The sequence below is a fragment of the Protobothrops mucrosquamatus genome, unplaced genomic scaffold (assembly GCF_001527695.2).
Source record: "Protobothrops mucrosquamatus isolate PMUCROS unplaced genomic scaffold, P.Mucros_1.0 scaffold664, whole genome shotgun sequence".
In the NCBI taxonomy this organism is placed as follows: domain Eukaryota; kingdom Metazoa; phylum Chordata; class Lepidosauria; order Squamata; family Viperidae; genus Protobothrops; species Protobothrops mucrosquamatus.
Window position 1 is genome coordinate 270,030 of NW_015386952.1, and position 16,995 is coordinate 287,024.

Sequence of the window (16,995 nt, forward strand, 5' to 3'; positions counted from 1 at the left end):
TTTGTACCAGTCTCATTGAAAAAAACCCTCTCACTACTTAATTGTAAGAACTAGCAGCCTATTTTCCTCTCTGACTATAGATGTGTGGATGCATTATCCACAGGCAGCTTGGAAATTAACTTTTTATCTCTGCCTTACAAAAAACAAATAAGCCAACCTTTAATCTAGGAAACACTTCGGAGCATTATGGTTGGTGGTTAATGGAAGAGTATTTTATTCAGTTTAAGTATTGATCTCTGATTAAAACAAGACAAAACCATAATAAATGTCAGTGGTTCTTGAAGAATATTCATTTCTTTTTTTATTACATAAACTGATATAAACAATATCAGGTTTCCGATAAACTGGTTGGAGATCATAGGTGTAAACTTGAAATGACTTAGAAGCTCCCATCATTATGATTCCTAATAAAATATACCCATTTTTAGCAGTTCAATGGATCTTTGTCTCAGATCCAAAAGACCAGATTTCTTTTCTGGGTCACTTTGGATTTCAATGTGTCAGACAAAAAGGTTTAGCAGCAAGGAAGCAGAAGCTTGTTGAGCTCCAGACCATGGGATAAACTTAGGAAAAATAAATTCTGCAGCCTCTCTTTATGAGAAAGAAAGTGACAAATTTAAAGTGAAAACTTGAACATTTCTTTTTCATGATAACACAATTGTTCTGATAGAAGAGAAGATATGCAGCTCAGGATTGAACTGTGGGAATCTCTGGTGCTGCCTGAGCTTCATTTGATCAACATACAATTGTTATGAAAAGGACAAATATTTCATTCATTCATTCATTCCCACCTTTTATGTTTATAAATAACTCAAGGCAGCAAACATTTCTAATACTCCTTCCTGTAACAACTCTGTGTAAAAAGGCATGTTGTTGAGCTGAAATTATTTAACCTATTTGTAGATGTAAAAACATAACACAATATTTGTTGAATTTGGCAATTCAACATTGCATTATTTATAGGAATAGCAGAAGGAAATGAAGGATGGGTGTGCATTGCCAAAATACCATGTACAATAGACTGGGAAAGACTTTTAGTTTGGCACACACCATACCTTAGAAATAAATATTGATCCTAGTTGTTGTATAATTATTGTGTAGGGTATATATTACAAACTGCTGGCTAAACAATTTGGAAGATAGATGGATTCTTTTTTTGCCAGAACATTGGCTGTGTCGTATTTTTTTTCCTTTCTGTATGGCAGTTTTATTTCAGTCTGTCAATACATGCAAATGTGAAATGATATGCAGGTAATCAAGTGGTTCATTTCCATATTTTGTGCAACTCACACAAAGAAAAACCACACACATAGTATATGCTCTCTGACTATGCTAACAGCATTCTGAAATGATGCTTTTGCATATCTAACCAGAAGGAATATATCACTTCATCTCATGTACTCTGATGTGCTCTGGCAATCAATAAATGAAGTTAATAGCAAGTTAAGAAACCCTGCCACTCTATATTATGGAAGATGCTTCCTGTATATAACAATATAAAATTGGCTGTTTTTCAGAATGTTGTACTTAGCGTTGCAAATTAAGCTGCTATCTACAATCAGTCTGCCCCTTCCAAACTCTTCATGGATGATCTAGGACAGTGGTTCTCAACCTTTTCTTCATCCTGGACCCTCTAAATATCTTTTATGGCCATGGATCATGACTATGAATCATCAACACTGAACTCAAGATTTAAATCATAACATTTCTTCAAGCCTTTGTGGGTCCTCTGTGATGACATCATGGACCCCCAGGAGTTCGCAGACCACAGGTTGAGAATCACTGATCTAGGACATTTTATTTCTATTGAATTTTCCCAATAGTTTAGAAATTAAAATTCTAAAGGGATTTGAAATGGTGTAGCTAAATCAGGAGTGTTAAACTGCCAGCCTGTGGACTGGTTGCATCATACGGAGGCTGCACCCACCCCAGCTCCAGCAATACAAAAAAAAATTACGATATGTCGCGACACGTCATGTGACGCAGCAAGTTTGACACACGTGAGCTAAATGAATTGCATTCATTCCTATTATATAGGTAGAATTGTCAGGTGGGAAAATAGGTTGTTTTCTAGCTTGCCAAACTTTAAGTCACTTTAATTCTCATAGCCTTAGGATATAAATTGAGTTATGAGAAGTTATATGAAGTTGATATATGAATGAATGATATAGGCAAAAAGTATATCAATTTGATGACAATTCCCATATAAAGACTGAATATTCCAAATTATTTTTTCTCAGTTACAGACACTATTGTATATGGCTATCTTTTATTATTTGTTGTTCTATTTTAGTCAGAAGAAATGTAATCAACTGGTGTGCATACACTTCTAAATTACTAATCATATTAATGCAGAATGGTTTAGATTCTGTACAATTTATAAACAAGTTGATAAATAGATCTGGCATTCTTCTATATCTTTGCCCTTTTGGAGGTGACTAAATTAAAATGGATTAATGGTTTGATTTTCATGGAAGATCATGCCATGCATGACAGTTTTAGAATCACATACTTCCATGAGTGATGGAGATTTTAAGTTACTTGTTAATTATATCCTTGATAGAAATCTACAGAATATTTTGTATTTCCTGTTAGAAGTGATTAGAAAAAATAATACAGACAGTTCCATTGAGATTGACATTATACATTGTCCCTATATGGGCCAGTACAACAAGGAAGTACATACATTTTTTGAAAATACCATTTGTCAACATCTTTTTAACCCATACAACATAAAAACTAGGTATCAGTTCTACTAACTAAGCTGTTCTACTCAGTAAGCATCCTTTTTAAATAGTAGTTTTTGTACAAAACGTATATTACGAAAATATATATTAGTTATTAAATAAACTACCAAAGTCATGGAATCATACTCTTCTGTATAATTTTATGTTTACTAAGATATTTGCATATTTAATAATTCCCCCCCCCCATTTTTTAGATTTAAAATATTCCTTCTATTTCATGAAGTTTCTGACTCTATATATAGAGAGACAATCGCAGTCACACACACTGCTGTTATATTTTGTAGAGAGGTATAGAGATAGTTGATAAAAAAGATTCTGATATACAGCCTGTATCAATAGAGTATAGTACAGCGGTTCTCAACCTATGGGTCGCGACCCCATTTGGGGTCGATCGACCATTTCACAGGGGTCACCAAGCAAGGCTGTCCGCCATTTTTTTCCCCTTTTCCGGCGGGTGCCTTACCTCCCTTGAGCTGGGCCAGCTGGTGGTCGGCCTGCTCCATCTCTGCCGCTTGCCAGCTACGCCTCGGCTGGCGCAGGGGGCGGAACCACGCATGCGCAGCGCTCCCAAGCAGGGAAAGTCCTCGACTTACGACCGGTTGGGTAGTCCTCGACTTACGACCGGTTTAGTCCTCAAATTACGACCGGTTTAGTCCTCGACTTACGACCGGTTGGGGGTCGTGGCATTAGAAAGGTTGAGAACCTTGGTATCTGTTTCCTAACCTGATCTACCTTAGACACCTGGGATATATCAAGCACGGGTAATGCACAGTATATGACTGATGAGAAGAGCCATAAACTTGTTTCTACAGCACAACTTTATCATATTTTTTTTAAATATTCTAAAATAGTTAGAAGAGTTTAAAAAAAAATATTGTTCAATTACTAATAAAAAGTAAAAGATCTGAAAACAAAATTAATACAAATGCCTTTTATTTTATTTTGGCAGTCTATATCCAATAACATGGACTTGCAATCTTGTTAAAGATCAGTTTATATAACATTCTAAGATCACTAAGTTAAATTACTTTTGAAGGTCATCATTTGCAGTCTTGGTTGCATGGAAATGATGGGACAGTGGAATTACACTGAATTTTGCTAAATCTTGTTTATATCATTTGGAGAAAAATAGAATCTTATTAAGCTTACTCTCAAACAAACATTTTTGCTGACTGAATTTTTAGCTACTACAATTTAAAGGTAATATCATTATCTTTGATAAGTTTTACATGCAAAAGTGATGAGTTCATTCTCTGGCATGTACAGGAATTGCTAGGAAACACTGATGTCTCTAATCTTAGAGAATGTTATTTAGTCAGTATTGAATTAATTGATCCAGATGGACTAATAGTCTGTTATAATAAGAGAACTTTATTTGTAACAGAGTAATTATTGTGTCATATGAGCAAGACTACGATAGAATTTGAACCAAATTCTATAGAATATAAATCTGGCACTTTACTTGATAGGTCCTTTCAATAACTATTTGGAACAAATCTTTATCACAAAAGCACTGTATTTTCAAACAGAAACCAAAGACTGATTCCAGTATTATGTGTGAACTTTTATTATTACAACAAGGCTTTTCCTGCTGACTACATAGCATACACTGCATTTATTCTAAAGTCCTAGTTTCTACGCTGTTAATTATGCACGAATTGTCAATTTTTAAATAAACTTTTTAAACCTATAAACTGGTTTGATTCCTGAGTGGAATAAGTGGTTATTTACTGTATTCATAATTGCATTCTTGATTGTGGGAGTTACTTTAAAATCTAGAGTTTACCAGGACAGGAATGTTAGTTAGCAATAGGAATATACTTATATACCACTTCACAGTGTTTTACAGCCCTCTCTAAGTGGTTTACAGAGTCATCATATTGCCCCCAACAATCTGGGTCCTCATTTTACCTACCTCAGAAGAATGGAAGGCTGAGTCAACCTTGAGCCGCTCGGGATCGAACTGCTGGCAGTCGGCAGTCAATAGAATTAGCCTGTAATACTGCATTCTAACCACTACATCACCACGGCTTTTAGGTCAACAAGCAATTGAACTTAGCAGTAAGCCTGAGTGGTCCCAGCACTCAGGGCCCATTAAGTTCATAGGATAGTTGGGAAAAACCCATCAGATTAAAATACACTTGGTATCGCATTCTGACTTCATTCTAATACAAAAGATTGTTATCAAATTGCAATATCAAGTGTCTGTTAAATTTAAGCTGCATGAAGTTGACCTTAATGGTGTTTTAAATATGTGTGTGGGTTTAATTTATTGTTAACTTTTTTGGGACATTGATTTTGATGGAAATGGGTGAGGAAATCATTTAATATTTAATGTTCTTTGGTAAAACTGTGTTCATTATTAACTAATCAACTTACCAAATGGTACCTTTGTTAACAAATTAAGCATCTAGCTGGCCATGGTTGGCCTTGAAAAACTAAGCCAGATCTAATTGATACTTCAATGGGAAACACCAAGAAATACCAGACTGTAGGCTAGAAAGAAAGGCAGACTATTTCTGTATTACTATTAAGAAATTGATGTGTCTGTTCACGAAAATAATTAAAATCACGCAATTATTGAACAAAAATAATTTTTTATTTCCCTAGTTTACATTATTCATTCGTAAATATGGTCTCATTTGAGTCAAGTTTGATTTCTCACCTGTTCATGAAAAGGTCAGAAATCAAACTTGACTCAAATGAGACCATATTTACGAATGAATAATGTAAACTAGGGAAAGAAAATTTTATTTTTGTTCAGTAATTACATGATCTTAATTATTAGCATGTTCAGCTTATGCTAATTATTCTAGTACATTGTAATAAAGAGTCTCTACTCAGTTTAATTCTTAGAAGTATTTAAAGAATATTCCAGATCAAGGGTAGGACCTTTGGGAAAAAAAGTCATCTTTAGATAAAGGTTGACAGGATGCATTGCATTTAGTTTAATTTTTGTTGCAAGAATTTAAAAACATATATGATGTACTGTTGTGCATTTCCTACAAGTAACAGGATTTGAACAAAAGCTGTTGAGCTGTAACAGGTGCTGTTAAGGGAAGAGTGAGAATTAACTTTGTACTAGGAAATGGAGATGAGTAATTGAGTAAAAAGCCTCTATTTGAAAAAGCAATATTTCTATTTTAAAGTTAAGATTTCCCCCCCAATATTTCTGTATTTCTACTTCATAAGAGTCTTTTTTTAATTGCTAAGTATGTTTCTCAGTGTTAGACTTTGCCGTGTCTTATGAGCCCAAGAACCAGCCAATGAGTTCTATATACTTTCATTGTCTTACAAGTAAACATTTCCACCAAAATGTAGCTAATTTTCTTTTGATTCTGTGGGGCAGAAGAATGAGATATTACTGTGATGTTTTTTCTATACAGAGATGAACCAAGTGTGCAAAAACCTACATAGCGCACTTCAACAACAACAAAAACTCTTAATAGGATAAGAAAAATGTCATGAAACTGTTGTAATTTTTCATCTGAAGCCATTGACAATTCACAGGATATTAGTAATCAGCTGATAGAAGACTGGGGTACTGAACAATTATCTATTTATTGTTACCTCTTATAGTTATTATAAACTGTAGTGGGAAAACCTTTTTAAAATGGCCAAATAATTTTTCATGATAAAACACTGTTTTTGCCCATTTCATTGCTATTTTGGAGCTAAAATTGCATTAGCTATTTGATTGTACTAGCTGAAAAGCAGGCCTTAAAGATAGCCACGTGTAGAGAGTAAAGGAAGATAATAATGCTTGTTAGATGGACAGCTCTATAAATTAGGTTGACAAATAAATAATGAAGAAGAAGCATTACCTAGGCAAAAAGAGGTGAAATGTTTTAAAGTTCAGATAACAAGATAACATTCAGAAAAGCAGCGGATGCAGATACCTCTCTAAGTTAGTGATGTATAAAAAGGAACAGCACAATGAGACTTGCAAGTTTATAGCCAACCCCAGTAAAAGTAGCTTTAATCTTCCTGTGGAGTTGATTTCCTGGTCAGGTATGCCTAATGGGGCTGACACCTGGTTCTAATATACTTTATTTCTGAAAGAAAGATATAGAGACATCTTATGTAAATGTATTGTGACTAGTGACAATATATGTTTGTCTTTTCAGATCCCCAGCTCAAGGGCATAGTGACCAGGTTATATTGCAGGCAAGGCTACTACTTGCAAATGCACCCAGATGGAAGTCTCGATGGAACCAAGGATGACAGCACTAATTCTAGTAAGTGCTCTAAGAAACTGTTCATTACCTACATACGCGCAACATGTAGAGTTAATCATTCCAAAATGAATATCCATCGTTTGTATGCCTTCCGTGTTTTTTATGGTTCCTGATATGCCATTTTTAAAATCATGTCTCTGTTTCATATCTGCTGATGTCTTCAGAAAATGAAAAGAGCTCTTCTACCTCACCGTAATCCTTGAGTAAGTTTAGGGAGTGCTCTACTCCTGTGCCAAAGATGGGAGAAACAATGCTCCAGAATACATTCCCTCAGTTTGAATTCTTCATATACTGTTTTCTTGTTCAGCAGTCTTTGCTAAAATCTAATTAGGGGAGACTTTCTTATGATGGCCTGAAATCATATAAAGAAAAGTGATCATTACCTAAGAATTGCCATGGATAGAATGATCACACAGCTCTATCAGCATTTTAGAATAATAGAATAACAGAGTTGGAAGAGACTTTGGAGGTCTTCTAGTCAATCCCCTGCTCAAGCAGGAAACCCTATACCATTTCAGACAAGGGGCTATCCAGTCTCTTCTTAAAAGCCTCCAATTTTGGAGCACCCACAACTTCTGAAGGCAAGCTGTTCCACTGGTTAATTCTTCTCATTGTTAGGAAATCTCTTCTTGGTTATAGCCTGGTTTTCTCCTTGATTATTTTCCATCCTTTGTTGGTGTTTTGTTTAGCAAGGGATCCAGTACTGATTGTTTTATGAAATAGTTGTAAGGGTTATTCGATTATTTTTTTTCTTTGAGTTTCCCAGAACTGTTACATAATTGTTAAATATCATGATTACATGTCTATAAAAGACATTTTCCCCTTATTTCTAAGGTTTGTTTTAGGCTCCTTTTCTCAGGTTTTTCTCATGCTTAATATATTTGTGAATGTAGCTTTTCTGAATACTAGGATTGATATCCACCTCAAAATGTACATTCAGCATACACAAATTTATTGATGGATTTATTTATGGATTTATGTAGCCACTCAGCTTGTAAAAATGCAACTTTGGGTGGTGTATAGTAATAAAAACAATACAATATCCTCGGCAATAAAACACACGAAATCAACAGAGATAACAAATACAAAGTCAGGGCACATTGTTATATCCTCCACCTCTCAATTCATCCAACATCTTGGCCCAAACCCCAAGGGAACAGACAATGTCTTCAAAGACTAGTAGGACCAGGATCAAATTTCTGAGGGGAGATATTTCCACAGGACAGGTGTCACAAAAGAAAAGGTACTTCTCCTAAATCTCTCCTGATGGCATTAACTCAAGAAGAGGCTCTGCAGCACACCTATTCTGCTGGAGCATGTAGAGTGGCAGAAAGATCTAGAGACAGACAATCCCACAAATAACTTTTGAGCCATGAAGGGCTTTATAGGTAACAACTGTCACCTTGAATTGTATTTGGAGGTCTACTGCGAGCCAGCACAATTCACTAACTAGAGGTATCAGATGGGTTGCCAAGATGGATAAATTATTTTGTTTATGTGATGAATGGCTGTACCACACTGTTTGTTTGCTGCACTATGTCCATACATGAAAACTAGTAATTGAACCAGAATGTGACCAAAATACAAATGTATTTAAAGGTAACTTAAAGCTCCTTCTGCACTAGTCTAAGAATATATTTGAATTTTGTTGTTTTATTGTTCTCTTATAATATATTTAGGGTCAAAATTTTGCCTGGGTTTGCATAAGTCAATGTACTGTAAATGGCTATGGTGTAGTTCAATGGATGTGTGAAGCTCATGACCATTGAGTAACATGGCTTAGTGCAAGAATGAACAATTTTTTGCAGTATATGGGATAAGAAGGTTTGTTTTTTAATTGCTAAAGTATTGTTCTTAACCTTTCCCCAAATCTTCCTCTTCAACAAAGAAAACACTGCCATGCTGTCCCTGGAAAGACTGTGATGATCAAAAATGGGCTGCGGGGAGGGGCTGGGGTTCATGTTCCGATCAGAAGCCAAGAGTGGCCTCCAATTGGTGTAGCAGGTTTTATGAACACCGCTCCTATTACTGTAAATGGGATTTCATTTCATTACCTATTTTATCTATCCTGATAGTGTATATAAAATGGTATAAGCTATGCTTATTATGTCAGCAATATTATTTCATTCATGTCTTTGCTTCCCTGTGATAAATCTTCTTTATTTTTACAGCATTGTTCAACCTCATACCAGTGGGACTTCGAGTTGTTGCTATCCAGGGTGTAAAAACAGGCTTGTACATAGCCCTAAATGGAGAAGGATTCCTTTATACATCAGTAAGTCGTTTAACATAGCTCTTGGTTATAAAGCAAAGCCAATTCAATCATAGAGCCATACCTTGGGATTCTTACAGGAAAGACAAAATAAATTCAAACGATGTATTTTTATTTTAAAAGTTAGATCATTCATATTTTATTATTCTGTATTATTTTAATCAGGTAAAAATGGAAGGTCATAACTAGGATAAGACAATTGTTTGACATACAGGAGGCAAATTAAGGCAAACTAAATCAAACTACATTGGAATAACATTGTTTTGATTTCAATATTTTGAGCAGAATAAATGATTAATAATTGTATACTTTTCCATTTGGAAACATGGTGAAATGGTAATTTTTAAATACAAAACACGCAGACTGTTTAATGTGATTTATTATGTTGGTATGCCTAGCAGATGCATATTGTATGCTATGCCTTTTTCTTATTGAAACATAATATGAGGTTTTATTTATACAATATGAATAGTAGAATTGAAACCATTCAAATCAGCATAATTAAAATCAATTAATAGGTTGAAGTCGATACACCAAAAATATATTTTTCTAGTCCTGTGAGAGTGGGGAATGATTTTCACAGCTAAGAAGCAATAGAAGAGAGGGTCTTCTTCTATATATTAGATAGATAAGAATGGGGCCATCTTGTTCTGAGTTCATCGTGGAAGAGCAAGATTCACATTCTTTTAAAAGTCAACATCAGCATCTTGAATTGAACAGCAAATAAACAGGTGATATAGATATACCACTATACCATAGTCTCTCTTCCTCACATCATTTAGCAGCTTGACCATTGTAGTTGCCATTTTATGGCACTTTTAGGATAGTACTGAAATCAAGGTGTTATAATGAAGGCATGGATAATTATCACTAAGTCTGATTGGCTCAGGAAAAGTCACAGTTGGCACATTAGCTATATGTATGCAGGTATACTCATCACAACTATTACTAGCAAATCTGATAACAGCTGAAGATCAAGGGACACTCTTAAATTGCAAACCTGCTCTTTCCAGATATGTGAAAGTCCATGCCAGACACATTTCACCTCAACCTCCAAGTCTAGTTTTCTTTTATCTCTTCTTATCTGAATTTAATTTCAGATTATTTTTATCTAGCCCTATTATCAAAATTAATCAGTATGCAGAGATATTAATTGCTGCTTTGGGGTTTGATGACAGAGAAGAGTAGAGTTAATCTCGTCAGTCTACTATTTGTAACCAACTCTAAAGCTCTAGACAACACATTTTAGCAGTTTCAGGTAGCAGTAGTAGACAGGGCAAGATAGATCGCTGAGGAATTCTATACAGCAACCATCAAGTTGTTGAACAGTATTCCTCCAGCACACCTTCTGGGTATGTCTTGACAAAAAGGATCAGAACCATTGCAAAACAGTGCCTCCAAGACCCCAAATTCATAGAGAGATTCCAGAAAACTAGCAGGGTTGCACCCTCACCCCCAATTTCCTATCTAAGTCACATTGAGATGACCAAAGCAGGCTCAATATTACAAATATTTAGCCTGATATCCATGGGCACCCATGACAATGCTGAAATCAAAGACATACTTGTTTAGCAAGGGACCCAGTATTAGATTTCCACTAATTCAATGGGACTCACTCTTGTCTTCTTTCGCCAAGTTCTCTTATATGGTCTCCAAATGTCAGAGTGAAAGCAGGAGGAAGCAGTTCTGTTTACCTATTTCCATTTGGTTAACAGAAACCAATGATACTGACTAGATTTTGTCCTCAGTTTCTGTTTAATTATTTAGATGTAGATACAGTCGTATCTTGGTATTCAACTGCTTTGAAACTCATCATATTTGATACTTGACTCATTTTGATGTGAAAATTTTGTCCTGGTACTTATTGTTTGTTTGGTACTTGATGTGCAAGCTAGAACTTGTTAATATCAGCTGCCTCATGACTCACTACCCTTTTAAGCAAAACAAAGGCTCATGCATTAGTCACTTGGTTTGTTTGGCACTCATTTTTAGTACTTGTCGCACCTCCTGGAACCAATTAATGATGAATACTGAGGTACCACTGTATCTACGTCTCTACCAGTGAACTATAGCTGCTTAATTTTGAGATAAGATTGCCGATGGCCAATTATGAACATGGCATCATATAATTGTTAATCTGATTAAAGTTGTATGCTCACAGGACTTTTCTGTTTAGTGGGTCCCTGCACTTTGCACACCGTAGATGTTTATATATGATATATGCTTATATCTCCTCTGTTTAATGATATAGACATAAACACCAGCTTTCAGCAGTGCCTGCCATTTCCTTCGCATATAATATATACTTTAAAGAATATGAGCTATTAGAAGAGATATTTGATAGTTCCTTATGGTTTCTACATGTCCTTCCTTAAAATATATGCTGAGTTGCTACTGTAATGATTTATTTTATTTAAATGAATGTTAAAAATAGTATGAAGCTCCTGTTAGCCTTCATATTCATTTGTTTGGCATAAATGAGGATGTTCCCAAAGTTAATTAGAAGGAAATGTTCTAATGACTTAATTCTCATCAGGGTAAAAATTAATCTTGTACAGCATCTCTGTATTATATACTGAAGCATGACATATGTAGTGTCTACATTTTTTGTGCAACACTGTGTATGGCATGAAGGAAATGAAACATAAAATGTATTATCTCATTTGAAGGCAGGAAATATTAACTCGCCATTGGCTTCTTTGTTTCTGTCAATAGTATTTACAGATCTAGATGCATGCATGTTTGTATTTATATTCCTATTCTCATTGTATATACTTTGGGGCATTTTTAAGATGGTTATCAGTTTGACCTGCGTATCTCAGTGAGGTAAAGCCTCTGTAAATCAATGCTAAAAAGATTCTTGCTTTCAGGAATCACACTAAATATCAAAATGTGTTGTGGCAAGACTGGGCAGGTAAAACATGTCAAAACAGAATTGAATCAACATTGAACCAACAGATTGAATGCAGTGTGATTTTAAATAATATTGTTCTAATATTTTGGATGTCATGTTTGCTATTTAGAATTGAGTATGACGAAAACATAGGTAGAGTAGCATATCGATTAGCAGCTGCTATGTATTTTTTGATGGCAATGAACTAAAGTGGTAGCGTAGAAGGTCATTTATCAGGTCTGAAGGTCATCTGGAGTGAGATTTCATCAATAATAAATGTTTTTAAATGCTTTAAATAAATAATGCAGTTTTCACGAAATTGCACAAGTTCAAAATGCAGCTGATTGTTGAAGAGAGAGTCCTGATTCAGCAGCATCATATCCATCTTGTGGGGGTTATTTTGGCTATTGGAAGATTTTCAGGGTGGACTCAAATTGTATGACAGCCTATCTGGCTCAGGTGCTTTACTCTTATGGGTCTGCCTCCTCCAAGCAGATTCTCTATTCTTCTGCATGCTACACAGCAAACATAATTGGTAAATTTCCTCTCCCAGCAGCATAGAACCAGCATTATGGAGAAGACCTTTCTCTATATGCCTATGGAGGTGCCAAGTCTATGGAATTGTCTACTCTATGGTGAAAATGGCACTCTCATTAATAGCATTCTTAAAGCAGATGAAACTATACTTTTTGGGGGGGAGCTTTTGGACAATAGGCTAAAATAACAATAATCACTATTTTTCTTGGAATTAAGCAACGTTTTTAGCAATTAAGGTTATCCTTTCATATATATTTCCTTACCAGATTCCCCAGTATTTTAAACAATGACAGAACGTATAATGCACTGCCCTCACTAGAAAAGTTGGGATACATTCAGAGATGTATCTGCCTTGAAACTAGCCCATGTATTGCCCTGTCAAACACAGGAAATGTTTTATGACATTATGTCATAAACTGTTTTATGATAACTTCTATATCATAAAGAGTTCTATAAAATTTGTCAAATTTCAATTCCATGGGGGTCATGGGTTCCAAATTTAGACTCATTCTATAAGTTAACCCATCTGAGGTAACCTATCTTGGTTCAAAAATTGTTGCCATATGATACACCATTTCACCCAGTTAAAAGTTATGGGAACAAGAGTTTTGTAGTATAGATAGAGATTTTATAGGAGGATCATTTTTGTGACCTATCCAGAGTCTGATGAAATGAATAGCACACAATTAATATAAAGCAAATAAATAGCTTACACACACATAGACACAAACACACATACACAGATAAATATTATGGATCTTCAGGAATTAAATACAGGTAGTCCTCAATCACAATTGAGCCCAAAATTTATGTTGCTAAACGAGACATTTGTTAAGTGAGTTTTGCCCCATTTTATGACCTTTCTTGCTACAATTTTTGTGAATCACAGCAGTTGTTATGTTAGTCACATGTTTGTTAAGTAAATCTGGTTTACCCATTGACTTTGCTTGTCAGAAGGTCGCAAAAGGTGATCACATGATCCCAGGACAGTACAACCATCATAAATACAAGTCAGTTGCTAACTGTCTGAATTTTGATCACATGACCGTGGGGATGCTGCAAGGGTTGTAAGTGTGAAAAATGGTCAAAAGTCACTTCTTTCAGTGCTGTTGTAACTTTGAACGGTCACTACATGAACTGTTATAAGTCGAGGACTACCTGTATTCCTCATTTCCCTTGATTCTACACACTCAGATTGCCCTGGAGCAAATTTTATTCTAGCACACCTTCTTAACAAACTCCCACCAGTTTATTGAGATTCTCAGTCATCCAGGTCATGGTTGTCCCAAAAGTGATTTTTTTCCCAAAGGCAACTGGACATAGTTGCCTTTTGAATGTGGGCCATTGGTTTGAAAGAGGGGTCAAAGAGGCCATCTACATTAAGACTGAACAGCCCTCTCTCAACAGGCACCATCTATCTCCTATTTACAACACAGTCCTTTCAGCAGTTTCAAGAAGGTCCCACACCCATTTGCACTATTCAGGTGGCCCTGAGGGTACAGATAAACCTCCAAGTGGCCTCAATGATTCTCAGAAAATGTGCTAATGACCAGATGATTGCAAGGAATATAAATCCTTCCATTCTCTACCATCATTTAGAACTGAAGAAGCTTCTTGGATGAGAAGTGAAACACCTTCAAGCAAAAAACAATGTCCAGTTGCCTTTTGAAAAATTGCACCTTCAGGATTCCCACCAGTTTGTTTCAAATTATTACTCAATATTAATCAATCAATCAATTTATTATTACAGCCAAAGGCCAACACATTTACTCAATATGAATTTTTACTGCATCTGTCATTTGCATCTGTCATTTGGGTCATCCATGAATTTTGGGAGGGATTCTGATATAATCTTCTTCCATTTAAACCGTTGCTGAGAAAATTGCATTGTTGTGTGATATAGTCACACAAAGTCAGGTCCAACTCAAATGGAATCTTTATTTTTACCTGACATTATTCTGATTCTTATCCTAAGCAGATATAGTGGTGGCCCTTTCTTGCTCCCTTAACAAGGAGCAGTAGGAAATGTAAGATCAATGAGAATGGGGAAAAAAATAGAAACCTACTTCATGTCAGTTATGGCAGACAGGACTGAAAGCTAATTATGCACAAAGTCTATGCAGTGACTAATAAATATAATGGTTTTGTTTGGGATATATATTGTTTAAAATTGAACAGGAGTTGAATTCCTAATATATATGAAAATGTCATTTGGTATAAAAGCTAAAAGAATTTTTACAGCTTTTGCAAATGAATCTCCTATTTTCAAAGATAGAGCAGAAAAATCTGTACCTGATTCTCTGAACTCCCAACTATAGCACTTTTTTCATGACAGCAATAAGCACAAGATGTAAGAATTTCAGAGGATCAGTGGAGGGTAAATAGCTTCTTGAAATCACATAGCTGAATGTGATTTACCGTATGAAAAATTGTGTCCTGTGCTCTGGCTATGTGATTCTTGAATAACTGAGAAGAGACCTCTTTTTAAAAACCCAAATGAAATGTTGGAGCAGATGTAAATAGTATGGAATTACATGGAAAATGGTTTGCTTGCTTGATGTATACATAGCAAAGAATATACAAAGACTCTTTATAATTCATTAGAAATATTTAGTAAAAGAACATCAATTCTTAAGTCAATATGAGTTAGCAAATGACATATCATTATCAGACTGCTCTTAAGTTCTGAGCATTTTATAGGAGTATAGGATTTTTTTATTATCCATATTGTCACATAGCTAACCCTGGCATCAATGTTTATAGCTTGTGTTTAAAGTTATCTTAAGAAAAATAATATTTTCCCTGAGAGAAATTCATATGGCTGGAAATGCAAAAGGAAAAGAAATGAGATTAAAAAGTAATTAGTATTTTACAGGTGACATTCTATTATATTTAAATCAAAGTCAAAAAATATTTCATCACAATGTGAATTTTTTATTTAAGATTCTGAGTACTAAGTTGTTAAGTCTTTTTTAGTCTTCATGTATTTATCTTATATGTTTGGTTTGTTTGAGATTGTAATGGAATATATTCCTAAAATGTTAATAGTTAGTTACTTTGTATCAGAAAAAAAATATTGGTGGGACTGCTGTAAGGAAAATAATGCATTTTGATTTAACACTTCAGTACAAATCATTCTGGAAGATAATACCAATGAAAATCTTCTGTTAGGATAGAAACATTAATACTTACGTAATTCAGGTTCATAGAAAGGAAAAACTGAAGTCAGTAAAAAGATCCTGAATTTGCAGGATTTGTGTTAAAGAAGGTCAGTGGTATCAAATCTGTATATTATTGTTAATTTGTATAGTCTTTCAAAACAACTTCCTTTTTAGAACTTACAATGATCTGCACAAAATCTAGCATCCTTGTAATGTCTGAAGCTGGGTGTCCATGTGTAAAATGAGACAGGTCCATAATATACAGTACTTACCCTTGAATGACAAAATGCTTCAAGAATGGTTTCTGAAAGAATTGTGTACGTTGAAAACATATACTTCGAACCAGGCGTGCCCAACCCATGGCCTATGGGCCACATGTGGCCCCCACAAGATTGTAAATTTTTAACATTATTATGTGATTTATATACATTAACAATGTTATATATTTAATATAATATAAATATTACATTACATCATATCACATTATATTATTATATTTCTAACAAATTTCTTCAATTACTTTGTGGACACATGCCTGCTGGCTGAGCCACAAGTATCAGGGTTCCCCTTTTCAAGAATAAATGTGACTTGGCAGATTGCTCTAACCATCAATCAATTTGCCTCCTATTACACAAAGTGAAAATCTTTGAGCAGATCTCGACCAGAAGCTTTATGACATCATGAAAATTAATACCAATCAATGCAGTTTTGTCAAAGGTTCTAACATCACTGATGCCATCCTCATAAACCTCATGCTAATGGAGAAACACTGAGAAAAGGGGAAGCCATTACACCATGGTGGTGCAGTGGTTAGAATGCAGTATTGCAGGCTACTTCTGCTGACTGCCTGCTGCCGGCAGTTCGATTCTCACCGGCTCAAGGTTGACTCAGCCTTCCATCCTTCCGAGGTCAGTAAAATGAGGACCCAGATTGTTGGGGGCAATATGCTGACTCTGTAAAGCGCTTAGAGAGGCTGTAAAGCACTGTGAAGCAGTATATAAGTGCTAAGTACTAGTCCTGCTGCTAGTTTTTCCTTGACCTTGAAAAAAACCTTTGACTGTTTTCCGCGTCATCTAATCTGGTACACATTGCGTGACCACCATGTGCCTGAGCAACTCAAAAAATGGGTCCAGATGCTTTATACAAA

At 35.2% G+C, this 16,995-nt stretch overlaps 1 protein-coding gene across 2 annotated transcripts in view; it reads left to right on the plus strand.

Annotated features, from left to right (window-relative positions):
- Positions 1-16,995, plus strand: part of FGF14 (fibroblast growth factor 14) — a 123,749-nt gene that overhangs the window by 22,564 nt on the left and 84,190 nt on the right. Inside the window, exons 1-3 of one of the 2 annotated variants that reach the window (XM_015818009.1) lie at positions 6,768-6,783; positions 6,875-6,985; positions 9,157-9,260. In XM_015818009.1, coding sequence (XP_015673495.1) covers positions 6,768-6,783; positions 6,875-6,985; positions 9,157-9,260 — 231 coding nt within the window. Of the gene's footprint in view, positions 1-6,767; positions 6,784-6,874; positions 6,986-9,156; positions 9,261-16,995 lie in introns of those variants that run through there. The other variant, XM_015818008.1, reaches the window with a different exon arrangement.